The 13,340-nt window shown below is 38.1% G+C and overlaps 1 protein-coding gene across 3 annotated transcripts in view; it reads right to left on the bottom strand.

Moving 5' to 3' along the window:
• Positions 1-13,340, bottom strand: part of CDC20B (cell division cycle 20B) — a 44,670-nt gene that overhangs the window by 6,589 nt on the left and 24,741 nt on the right. For all 3 annotated transcript variants that reach the window (XM_055332872.1, XM_055332873.1, XM_055332874.1), the window contains exons 5-9: positions 11,389-11,482; positions 9,283-9,399; positions 4,670-4,863; positions 3,191-3,285; positions 1,136-1,361 (exon numbers count right to left, since the gene is read on the bottom strand). In XM_055332872.1, the coding sequence (XP_055188847.1) occupies positions 1,136-1,361; positions 3,191-3,285; positions 4,670-4,863; positions 9,283-9,399; positions 11,389-11,482 (726 nt within the window). The remainder of the gene's footprint in view (positions 1-1,135; positions 1,362-3,190; positions 3,286-4,669; positions 4,864-9,282; positions 9,400-11,388; positions 11,483-13,340) is intronic.

Here is a 13,340-nt window from a genome sequence, read left to right as displayed (position 1 = left end):
AACCACACACCAGGGATGCTTGGGTGGCTCAGGGGTTGAGCATCTGCCTTTGGCTCAGAGCGTGACCCCAGGTCTGGGGATCAAGTCCTACATCGGACTTCCTGCGAGGAGCCTGCTTCTCCCTCTGCTTACATCTCTTCTTCTCTCTCTCTGCTCTGTCATGAATAAATAAATAAAATATTTTTAAAAATAAAAACCACAAGCCAGAGTACTGAGCCACCACTATGCCTCGCAGCAGGTGCTACGTATTACACCCTATACAAGGAAACCCCATGATAACTATGTAAGTTCTCATTCTAACAAATTTGCTCATAGTTAACAAAGTAGAATCATTTCTTTGCTCTGTGAGTGATAAATATTCTGGGAGTCTATGTTGAGGCCAGGACACATATCTATGACACCAAAGGAATGAATATATGGATTTTTTTTTACTAGAAATAAGAATTTAAAATACAGAGAAAAAAATACATATTAAACAGAGCACAGTGGAATATTGGTTTAACTGGGCACCACCCCTCCTCCTTCTTCTGACAATGGGTTTCCTTTCATGGCGTGAGCTCATGACCTAGGCCTGAGCAATCAGTGTACCCTCTCTCTGACCACAGTTACCTGTTGAGAGATGAGAATGTGCCCAAAGTCACACCAGAGTCCTGCCTGGGGCTTTTATACCAGACTTATAAGAATGATAGTTTCCTAATCAATTCCCATTTGAGGGAATCTGAATTTGAAGCTGCTAAGAGCCATCTTGCCCACAAAATAAATGTCTGAATAAAGAATGAAACTAAACAGAGACAGGCAGAGCCAAGAACCAAAGAGAGAGTGTTCTGACATTATTTAAGGCCCTCGATCTAGACGGTATTTGAAGCAGCTGTATGTACCAGGACTCCTCAGTTGTGAGAGAAAATATATTTCCTTTTTTTTTTTTTTTTTCAGAAGCTTCAGTCACAACCACAAAAACGGACACATGGAGCGTATACATAGGGTTGTCTTTCAGGAGAGTGGTAGCAAAATCCACAACAAATTCTGGGGAAAGAAAAATCTCAAAGCATTGGCTTAATGGCTTTGTTCTCATGTGTGAAGGATACTCAGTGATATCTGAGTGAAGAGCAACTTGGAAGGCTATTGGATGTCTTACCTTGACTGCTGTAGTTTGGGATATAACTTTCAGCGGTTGAGTCTGTGTTCTCACACCTGGGTCATGGGGCCATATTGCCAGCAGTCCATCACTACAGCCACTGGAAAGCAGCCTGCCGTCAGGCGACCACTTCAGAGCACAGACAGCTTGCTTGTGGTGAAGTGATCCAACGTGATGCTGGGCTTCCCGAACATCGTGGTGATAAACACGGCCCAGCCTGGATCCGCTGCACAAAGGTAGAGGGGCAGGTTTTTGACAGAAAACTCGAGCATTCGAAAGCATGAAGTATTATTTCCTCTTTCTATTAATCTACAAATCCACTATTAGTTTTGTTAATGTTACTAACATCTGAAATATATGTCACAGCAAACTGTAATGTGATTCAAAATCAGTGGATAATGTCTACTCATGCACAGTGATTTGGATCCAAATAACAATAAAGATCCTATTACTCTATCAAATGAACTCTTTCTGGACTAATTGTCTACAAGGAATAAGTAAACAACTACATATAATTATTTCTGAAATTTCTCAAAATCCAGTATCATATTTGTAAAAACTATTCAGGCGCCAGACACACTGAACAGCATTCAGATGAACAATAGGAACTCTGCAGCCAGACCACCTGGGTTCAAAGCTGGACTCTGTCCCTTTTACTTACCATGTGACCTCAGGCTAGTATCTCAGTTTATTCATTAAGAATAGGTTGCGCGGGGTGGGGGGGGGGGGTATTAGAAACCATTGTATAGCATCACTGCAGGGATTAAAACACAATTATGCACATAAAGAGTATAGCACAATGCCTAGCATCCATTACTCCAAAAATGTTACCTGCTACTATAAGAAAAGATCTGTTCATTTTCCTTGTGGATGATATAACTAAAGTTAAACAATGCAGACTGTAAAAAGAATTCAAATATAGAACTGACTTCACTACAACAGCTTCTCATAGTAAATAATTAGCCTTTTATACAGTTTTTTTTAAGTGGCTTTAACTTTGACTTACAATCACAAGGTATTGAAATCTCAAATTTATTTCTTAGCTACTTAAATTGTAAAAGGCCTTGGAATCTATTTAATTTAAACCTACCTTAAGAACTATGGTATAAAAATGAATGGCAATTATTAAAAACAGTGCATATTTAGATCAATTATGTAGGATCATAGGGACAGTCACTTAACTTTTCTGGTTAAAAAGAAGTAGTTAGACTACATTGGTAGTTCTCAAAAGTGATGAAGCATCAGCATCACTTTGGAAAATAGAAAATGCAAATTATCAAAGCAACTTCAGACCTACTAAATCAGAAATTCCTAAAGACAGACCATCAATCTGTGTTTTAAAGAGCCCTTTGGGATCCCTGGGTGGCTCAGCGGTTTAGCGCCTGCCTTTGGCCCAGGGCGTGGTCCTGGAGACCCGGGATTGAGTCCCGCATCGGGCTCCCTGCGTGGAGCCTTCTCCCTCTGCCTGTGTCTCTGCCTCTGTGTGTGTGTGTGTCTCTCATGAATGAATGAGTGAAATCTTTAAAAAATATAAAATAAAGTAAAAAACAGAGTCCTTCAGGTGATGTTGATGCATGCTCAAGTTTGAGAACCATGGAGATAGCTGATCTATGTGGCTCCTTCCAGTTTTGACATCTGTGGGTCTGTGAATTGGAAATATGCCCCAGAAAGCTTACCATAGTCCAAATTATTGATCCTGATAACAATAAATACTTGATTGCAACAAAATATCCCTCTGGTAGGTATGGCTTGGTACAGAGAAACTGTTTGCTTAAACAGAGTTTGACCTTTTATCTGAACAATTTAGTGAATCCTGAACATCACTTCCCAGTACTAGCATACGGTGCAGGCACAGAGCCACCATGGTATCCGTGGCCACTGGACCACTTATATCACCAGAAGATCAGAACATGCAAGAGGGTAGGATCATAACTGAAACTAACTAATATCCTGTTTGGTTTGGTTTTGTTTTAGTTTTGCTTTTGGTTCACTCAGCCTCCCAAACTTGGTGAGTGAACACACAAATCTAATGTGTTCCATTAAGACGCTTCTTACCTGCTGAGAATAGAGTGATTCCAGCTCAGAGCCCCAACCACTGACAAATGACCAAGCATATTTCTCAGCCGCTTTTTAGTTATCACATCCCATAACTGAAAAAAAAAATGAACAAACAGAGTTACATAACATTGTCTTTTTCAGAGCCCACTGTCTTCTAAAGGCCTGATGGCAATTATTGTTGATACAGCCAGTCTTTGTACAACACGAAAGCTTAGCTCCCTTAACCCTGGGAAGCATTACTCAACATGTCTGACATTGTCTGACTCAACATCGTCTGACATGTCAACTGTCATGACATCACCTGCAGAGCTTGCTCTGGATGCTAGCCATTCTGATTTCATAATGGAGGTAGGATCTGTGGATATGGCATTTTTTTAAAGACATTTATTTGAAAGCTCCCCAGGTGAATTCAGTGCACAGCCACAGGTTGAGAATGGCTCTCACACTTCTAGTTTCTTCTAAATTATGGAATTTCGTATCTAGAAATCCACCGACAGGCTAAAAGACTCCTTTTCTGCCACCTACAAATGATACACTGACCCATATGAGAAAGAAGAATTTGGTGCAAGAAGAAATCATGACATAACCTTCAAAGCATCCAATATCATTGTAGAGATGAGAAAGCAATGAGAGCTATCTATGGCCCTCCAAAGTCATTGAACATATGAGCAATATTGTTTATAGTATTGCTAGTAATAATAATACACGAGAAATTAAATAGGTTGATAGAATATGGGTAAATTACCATTTCAGAGAGCTTATCAGAAACAAATTCCTTCATTTTAAGTAACTCTGCTCCTGATCACAGCTTGAGGTGAGAAAGGAGAGCTGACGGTTATCTTCCTCTCTCCAAAGTCCTAACCCTGGAGATTCTACAAGCCCAACTTTAATACTAGAGAAAAGACTTTTAGGGGTACCTGGTTGACTTGATCAGGAGCATGCAACTTTTTTTAAAGATTTTCTTTATTTATTCATGAGAGACACAGAGAGAGAGGCAGAGACATAGGCAGAGGGAGAGGCAGGCTCCCTGCTGTGGCGGGGGGGGGCTGATGTGGGACTTGATCCCAGGACCCCAGGATCATTACCTGAGCCAAAGGCAGATGCTCAACCACTGAGCCACCCAGGTGCCCCAGGAACATGCAACTCTTGATCTCAGAGTTGTGAGTTCAAGCCCACTCTGGGTGTAGAAATTACTTTAAAAAATAAAATTTGGGGGGAAAAAAGACTTCTAAGAAGGTAAATATGACAGAAGGAAAGCTTGTGTGAAGAAAAGCTAGATAGAGTATCCTTAACTCCTCATTAAATGCCATTCAGAAAAAAAAAACAGAATGGTATATCCTCTTACTCCCCATAGTTTCAAGTGCCACAACTAATATAGATTCTCTGTTGTATAATAGCTTGTTATTAAAAGTCAATTTTAGTTATTGAGCAATTACACAGAGCACATTTTGAGGAAAAAAAACAACTTTCCATTACTTGTACTTCTCCTTCACTGGTGCCAACTGCCAGGCAGTTTCCATCTTTTATCCAGGACACAGAGGATATATAGTTACAATTGAGACTTAAGTCTATATTTTCAATCACGTTGTTTTCCCCAGTCCATATGAACACAGAGGATCCAAGGGCTACAGCAACAAGATTTCGAAAATTCCAGTCTAGAATATTCAGATCTATAAGAAAAGCATTTCATATTAGTTAGGGTAATTACTTAGCAAATAAAAAATATTTTCAAGTAACCAACTTTTTATAGATAGATGAGCAAAATTAATCCCTTTCCCATGGTTAGTTGGAAAATAGAATTATATATGCAAGCAGATCATTAGAAGTTCAAAAATAAAAACTAGAATTTTGTGTCAAGATACACAGTCTAATGAACAATAATGCTTGCTATTTATACTCAGATATATTTATTTGGAGTCATTTAGAGAACTTGGAAGTTTCACCTATCATTATTAGTACACATGAATTGTATCTAACAGGCCACTAAAAATTAAAAGCACATATTATTTTTTCATTGAAATTTATCTAGACTTTTTCTTTTTTTCATTTTAATTCCAGTATAGTTAACATAAGTGTCATATTAGTTTCAGATATACAATATAGTGATTCAGCAGTTTTATACATTATTCAGTGCTCATCACGGTAAGTACACTCTTAATCCCCCTCACCAGTTTCACCCATCCTGCCCACAAACCTCTCCTTAGGCAACAGTTTGTTTTCTGATCAATGATCTCTGATCTACAAATGATCAGTTCGATCAGATAGTTAAAAATCTGCTTTTTGGATTGTCTTTTTTTCTTTGTTCATTTATTTTGTTTCTTAAATTCTACATACGAGTGAAATAATATGGTGTTTGTCTTTCTCTGACTGATTTATTTCACTTAGGTCCATCCATGTTGTTGCAAATGGCAAGAATAGTATGGCTGAATAACATTTCATTACACACACAGACACACACACATATACCACATTTCTTTTTTAAGATTTTAATTTTTAAGAGAGAGAGAGAGAGCATGAGAATGGGGAGGAGCAGAGGGAGAGGGAGACTGACAAGCAGACTCCCCAGTGAACCCAATGTGGGGCTCAATCCCAGGACCCCAAGATCATGGCCTGAGCTGAAGTCAGATGCTTAACAACTGAGCCTCCCAGGAACCCCGATTCCACATCTTTTTTTTTTATTTCACATCTTTTTTATCCATTCATCTATTGATGGACATTTGGGCTACTTTCATAATTTGGTTATTGTAAATAATACTGCAATAAATATAGGGGAAAAGCACATAACTGTTAGGGAGACATCTTTAAACCCACAATATCCATATGAAAGATGCCACTATCATTTCAAACCAAAATACACCCAACTATGGAATATCTAGAAAAAGTAGTCAGTGACTTATATGTGATACCTGGAAGTTCCTGGCAGTACTCTCCAGCTTCAACTTATAAGAACTCTTTGAGGGATCCCTGGGTGGCACAGTGGTTTGGCGCCTGCCTTTGGCCCAGGGCGCGATCCTGGAGACCCAGGATCGAATCCCACGTCGGGCTCCCGGTGCATGGAGCCTGCTTCTCCCTCTGCCTGTGTCTCTGCCTCTCTCTCTCTCTCTCTCTCTCTCTCTCTCTCTCTCTCTGTGACTATCATAAATAAATAAATAAATAAAAAGAACTCTTTGACTGCCAAAAGAAACCAAACCATATTTGTGTGACCACATATTAAAATGTATCCTACCTTATTTCTTTAATTGAAATATAGTTGACATATAACTCTATCTTATTTCTTGGAAGACAAAAATCTCTTATCCTGATTGACACATATCAATACAAAACTATGAAGCACACTAGTTCCCCTACAGTGGTCTAAGCTAACCTATAACCCACCTTTCCCACTAATGACAACTACGAACTCTGAACAAAATATTTTTAAAAATTAAAAACCTGAGAAATGGAAAATAAGCAAAAGCAATTAAACTAAGTAAGGGAGTCAAAACCAGAAGAAGCAGCCTGCCCAGGGGTGAGTTTCTCACTTTTTTTCTCACATGGTTTTGTCAGAGGGTAGGCCCCAATCATGGAATAGCACCAGCAGCTAAAACTCTGATGGAAAGCTCACCATCTTTCTGGTGAGAGGAGCCAGGGAAAGGAGTCTGAGGTGACCAAAGTATGTGGAGAAAATCCTGGAGGGGAGAGAGCCACAGAAAGGCATTCCCTAATTGTGAATGTGTGAATCCACACACATCTCAGCCTTACCCTGAAATCATGTTAGTGCAAGGAAAACTCAAATAAGCTTGGCAACGGCTTTGAAAACTGAACTGAGATTTGAAGAATCCATTTAGGTCTCAGCCTAGACTCTAATCCGTATATATGAGGGATAGACCCAAATCAGCATAGTTGAGGCTGAAGAAACTGATCTGAGACTCAAAACATCACCCATAAAAGGCAAGACAAACCTTAAGGTATAAACCTAAGACAAAAATGGCAACATTCTCTGCAGGACCCTGAATTATTATCACATAATATCCATATTGTCCAGTACACAATTCAAGATTACTGGACATAAGGAAAACATAATTAATAGACAAGAACCCCAAGATGACTTAAGTATAGAAATTATCAAAAACAAGATGCTAAAGCAGCTATAATAAAATATATAAACAGAATAGAAAGAATATTCTCCATGAGGTAAAGAAAGAACATACTTGAATGAAAAGAGAAAATATCAGCAGAATGGAAAAAAAGAAACTGCTTTCTATGTAAAGATAATAGAAACTATAAAAAATAAAACTAAAATAGAAGCCATAAAAACAGGGCAGCCCAGGTGGCTCAGCAGTTTAGCACTGCCTTCAGCCCAGGGCCTGATCCTGGAGACCCGGGATCAAGTCCCACGTCGGGCTCCCTACATGGAGCCTGCTTCTCCCTCTGCCTGTGTCTCTGCCTCTCTCTCTCTCTCTCTCTCTCTCTCTCTCTCTCTGTCTCATAAATAAATTTTTAAAAAATATTTAAAATAAAAATATAAGCCATAAAAACAATAAATGGAAATTTCTAAACTGAAAAATCAATATCTGAAAAATCTGGATGGCCTAAATAGTGAACGGAAATGACAGAGGAAAGAGTCATTGAATTCCAATATAAATCAACAGAAATGATCCAATCTGAAGAACGTGTAGGGAAAAAAATAAAAAAGAAATGAGCAAAATCTCAGGGACTTTTGGAATAATATCCAAAGATCTAACATGTGTAATAAGAGTAAGATCTTGAGGGCAGCCCGGGTGGCTCAGCAGTTTAGGGCCGGGCCTGATCCTGGAGACCCAGGATCGAGTCCTGCGTCGGGCTCCCTGCATGGAGGCTGCTTCTCCCTCTGCCTGTGTCTCTGCCTCTCTCTCTGTATGTGTGTTTCTCATGAATAACAAAATAAATAAAATCTTAAAAAAAAAAAAAAAGAGTCAGATCTTGGAAGCAAGAGAGCAAGTCTTCAAATGACCCTAGAAACTGAGCTCTCACCAGAGCTCTCACCAGAAACTATGGAGGCCAGAAGTCATTACAGTATCTCTAAAATGCTGAAAGAAAAAAAATCTAGCAACCCAGAAATCTATATTAAGCAAAAATTAAGTATAAGAGAAGTCTTTACCAACTGATCTGATCTGAAATATGCCAAAAGAAGCTTTCCAGGCTGAAGGGAAACTATATGAGAGGGAAATTTGGATCATCAGGAATGAAAAAGAAGAGTGGAATTGGTAAATATTTGAGTAATTATGAAGACCATTTTTTCCTCTTTTATTTAAAATACATATATATATGGCTTTTTAGAGTAAAACTTATAATGGTAGAGTTTTCAATATACGTAGATGTAAAATATATAACAACTGCAGTAACCTAAAAAAGTTAGGGGGTTGAGGGGACCTATGTAATTGCAAAATTTCCATCTACCACCCTATTCACCAGTCTCCCATTGTATCTTCTTCAGTAATATTATCATTAATTACCAACAGCCTGCCTTTGCTCACTGTTAACATTGCTGAAAACACTCTATCTTCTCGCCTCCATCCCTCTAAATCCTACTCATTTTTCGAGACCCAGCTGAAGTCTTACTATCTCCACAAAGTCTTTTTAGACAAAGATCCAAAGATCATTGAACTCATAGTCATTGTAATTCCTTTTACCCCATAATTCATTATTTGTATCCTATACTGGCATAATGGTAGAAGTTCCATGTGAGTTAGTCCTGTCTTCCCAAACTAGATTATAAACTAAGCACATAACAAGAAGACACAATATGGCTGTTTGACTGATTAGATTTATCCATATTTGAAATATATGCCTAAGAGTAGGCCCCATTCTCACAGTTCATTCTAATACAGTAAAATTCATAAATATATTTTTTCTCATACCCCACCAACACCAACAATACCCATTCCAAACATGAAATTTGCACAAGGAAAGGCCAAACTACATTAACCACATTTGGATGGTTCAGCTTTGGGACATGAGGCACAAGGGCCAATTAGGTTCTTCCAGAAGCAAATTTCAAGTTTATGCCACAGCACAGGATACATTTTGTCACTCCAACTTTTCAATTCATGATCTAAACAATAACTTACAATAGTCATTTCGAAGACCAGAAAGATGAATCTTCACTTCTGGTTGGAGTATGGAATAGTCTATATCACCGAATCTTTTAAGATGGAAGGATTCATCTCCAACTCCATTTCTGCAGCCTATAAAGATATCTTTATCTTTATTATCTTGGAAGCATAGTATTTATCCTTGCAGGCATTAAGACATAACAAAGTGAAAAAGAAAGTAGTCATTGTGATAAAACTGAATTACAAGTTGCAGGAGAAGGGAAGGAAAAAACAGCTTCTGGATTAATTTAAACAAAAATTTTAAAAATATTTCATGGCATTTTTTTAACAAAAAACACATGAATGCCAGACCTAAATGTAACGACCATCTTGTGGGAAGTATACAGAAACACTCTATCATGCTTTGAATATTTATTCCATCCCTTGATATTTTAAAATCAAAGTAATTTTTGCATATCCATTTGTCTGCACATCAACAATTAACTGATAGGCATAAGCCCTACTCTGAGTCTTTGTCAATAAGTATTTGTTGATTCATTTATTTTGGCTGTTTGTCTCATTGTTTCTTTACCAGAGCACACAGAATTACTTCTGGCTAGTTTTACCTGTGACTATCTGAGCTCAAGGTCCTATCTTGGGTTCAGTTTTAATTCTCATCAAAAGACCCACCTAGGTCTAAACCACAGGCCACCACCTTTTCATCTGTCCAACTACTTGGCTTGTGATGGAACAAACCAAGATGACATAAATTAATAGGCTCTGAGCCCACCCAGGTAATTTGAGGTCTCTATGACCACATGCCTTCTGATAAAAAGTGTAAGAACTTCACAGTGCTATACCCAGAAGTAGATCGTTATTCACAGCCTTGGTGTTAGCCACAAAGACCTGCAGTTGTGGGCAAAATTTAAAGGTTTCTAGAAACACTCAAGCACTACCAATAAGGGTTTTTTAAAAAAACAAGTACAAACTTCCAGTTACAAAATAAGTCTTGGAGATGTAATGTACAGCATGGCAATTATAGTTCATCCTGGACTGCATATTTGAAAATTACTAAGTGCATAGATCTTAAAAGTTCTCATCACAAGAAAAGAAATTCTGTAACTATGAATTGTAATGAATGTTAACTGGAGTACTGTGGTGATTATTTTGCAATATATACCAATATTGGATCACTGCTTTACACAGTGAAGCTAATACAGTTGGCCCTTGAACAACATGGGTTTGAACTGCATGGGTCCACTTACATGTGGGGATTTTTTTTTATAAATACCACACAGTGGGATCCCTGAGTGGCTCAGTGGGTTTAGCGCCTGCCTTCAGCCCAGGGCATGATCCTGGAGTCCCAGGATCGAGTCCCACGTCGGGCTCCCTGCATGGAGCCTGCGTCTCCCTCTGCCTGTGCTCTGCCTCTCTCTCTCTCTCTCTCTCTCTCTCTCTCTCTCTCTCTCTCTCTCTCTGTGTGTGTGTGTGTGTGTTTCTCATGAATAAATAAATAAAATCTTTTAAAAAAATACAGTACTGTAAATGTATTTTCTCTTCCTTATAATTTTCCTAATAACAGTTTCTTTTTTCTAGCTTACTTTATCGTAAGAATATAGTATATAATACATATCACATACAAAATATGTGTAAATCAACTGTTTATATTATTGTGAAGGCCTCCAGGCAACAGTAGGCTATGAGCAGTTAAGTTTTGGGGAAGTCAGAGTTATACACAAATTTTCAGCCACGTGAAGGGTTCATTAATTTTTAGAAGTGTGATCTAAGTAGATTGAAGGAGGTGAATGAGGCAGAAGAACAAAGTTCTTATCTACTATGCCAGAAAGTTATGATAAAGTCTAAAATCTCAAGAAAGAGCAGTTTACAAATATTACTTAGAAAATAGATGTAAATACTAGGGGGAAGAGCTGTTAGTTAGGGATGATTGCCTCTAGGAAATGAGACTTGGGGAGGGGAACAGGTAAGGCGGAGAATTCTCTAAATTCATAATTATGTTGATTAGTCTAATATATATAAAAATAATATATTCCAATAATATATTCTAAGATAAGGAAGAAATGAAGGAGGCAGGGAGAGAGAAGGGTAAGAAAGAAGGACAAACAGAAAATCTTTGGACCATACCTTTCCAGACACATTGGGATGGCTCACAGAGTTGCATTTGCCCACTAACCCACTGAACCACCTTCTGGGTCAAAAATAGTTGGTTTAGGCATTTCTGTAAACAAGCAAATAAATACTTCTTTAGAAACATACATGTACAGGGGCACCTCAGTGGCTCAGCGGTTGAGCGTCTGCCTTTGGCTCAGGTCATGATCCCAGGTTCCTGGGATCAAGTCCTGCATCTGGCTCCCCTTAGGGAGCCTGCTTCTCCCTCTGCCTATGTCTCTTCCTCTCTCTGTATCTCTCATGAATAAATTTTTAAAATCTTTTAAAAAAAGAAATGGGAACATCAAATCACAAGATCTTAAATAATTTGCCTTGGTTCCCATGAACACAAAAATCTGATTGCTGTCCCTTTGGGCCAGTATATAAAAAGCACTTCTGACATGCTTACATCAAACCTCAAACAAGAACAGATAAGAAAATTAATAGTAAGTATAAAGAAAAGTGCTTGTTGGAATTTTCTAAAAACATTTTAGTAAATAAAGTGGAGACAATTCCTTTTTTTTTCTCCTACATGATAATATATTTAATCTTACATATAAAACAGTCATTGGATCACCATAATTCATACAGCATTCCCTTTCACAGGCATCATTTTGAGATTTTTAGTTTTCTTCCCAGATATTATGTCATTGCCAGTAAGTGAATCATGGGTTTTTAGGTATTCAAAATAGGACAATCAAGTATAAGCAGGGTTTCCCATTTTTAGGATCACTGGCATTTGGCAACTGATAATCCATTATTGTGGGGGCTGTTCTGTGCATTATAGGATGTATAGCAGCATCTCAGACTGTATCTACTAGATGGGATAATCAAAAATGTCTACAGATATTGTCAAATGTCCCCTGGGGAGCAAAATAACCCCCAGTTGGGAACTACTGGTATAAAATAATATTCTTAAAATCAATGGAACTCTTCATAGAGTTAATTCTTCAGAATCCCATTATTAGCACAAAGCTGACCAAGGAATTGCCCAGCACAGAGTGCTTTGGTTTGATGTACCCAAGGGTGCTCTTCCCTCGGTAAGATCTACTAACTACTTTACTGAACAACTTGGCATAGATCTGACTATACAGAATAATTTTGAACATCTACACAACTATGCAGGTCCTTGTTGTAGAAACTCCCTCTGCAGGACCTCTGAGGATCACATGGAGACTCACATTTACTGTCAATGTGAAAGACCTCACTTCGTATCTGCACCAATCCTAATGCTGTTTGACTTCTAACTAGTCATGACGACAAATGTTTTATATAAAATAGTGAAACAGTGTCCATTATCTCCTTCCCAGGTTCTTCAGTGAAGCTGGGACAATGCTCTGGCTGGATAACAATTGCTGCAACAATGGTAACTTTCCAACACCATTGTGACCACACAGACAGAGCCACCTCCAGTTACTATAGAGCCTAAAGAAAAGGGAAGTTGTGAGGATAAGGCAATAAAAACTCTAGTCTGCAAGAAGTAGAGTGTGGAAAGGCAGTGGCACTGATTACATGGCCTGGGTGTAAGGTCAACATGTCCCTAATGATATAGAACTCCCTGGCCATCTGCACCTCTAAACCCCTAACCAACAATAAAGCACTAGGCAAAAGACCTGCTCTAAGAGGTTTATTTTCAAACCTTTTGTATATGGTTTCAAATAATTAAATTTTACATTCACAGTATTTTTCCTCTAGTAAGATATATATACATATAAATATATCTATATAATTATTATATCTATATCTAGATAGATAGATAGATAGATAGATAGATAGATAGATAGATAGATATCAAACACTGGAAGCACATACTAAATAAGTAACTGCCCAAACTGAGAATTTATTACTTTCCATTTAAGCTTTCTAAAAGAAGCCTTGATTCCTTCAGAAGCTATTCATTGAACTTGATAAACCCAAAAACATGCTAG

This window comes from Nyctereutes procyonoides, unplaced genomic scaffold (assembly GCF_905146905.1).
Source record: "Nyctereutes procyonoides isolate TBG_1078 unplaced genomic scaffold, NYPRO_anot_genome, whole genome shotgun sequence".
NCBI classification, from domain to species: Eukaryota; Metazoa; Chordata; class Mammalia; order Carnivora; family Canidae; genus Nyctereutes; species Nyctereutes procyonoides.
Note: the sequence above shows the minus strand (reverse complement) of the source record. Positions and strands in the feature narration are given on the sequence as shown.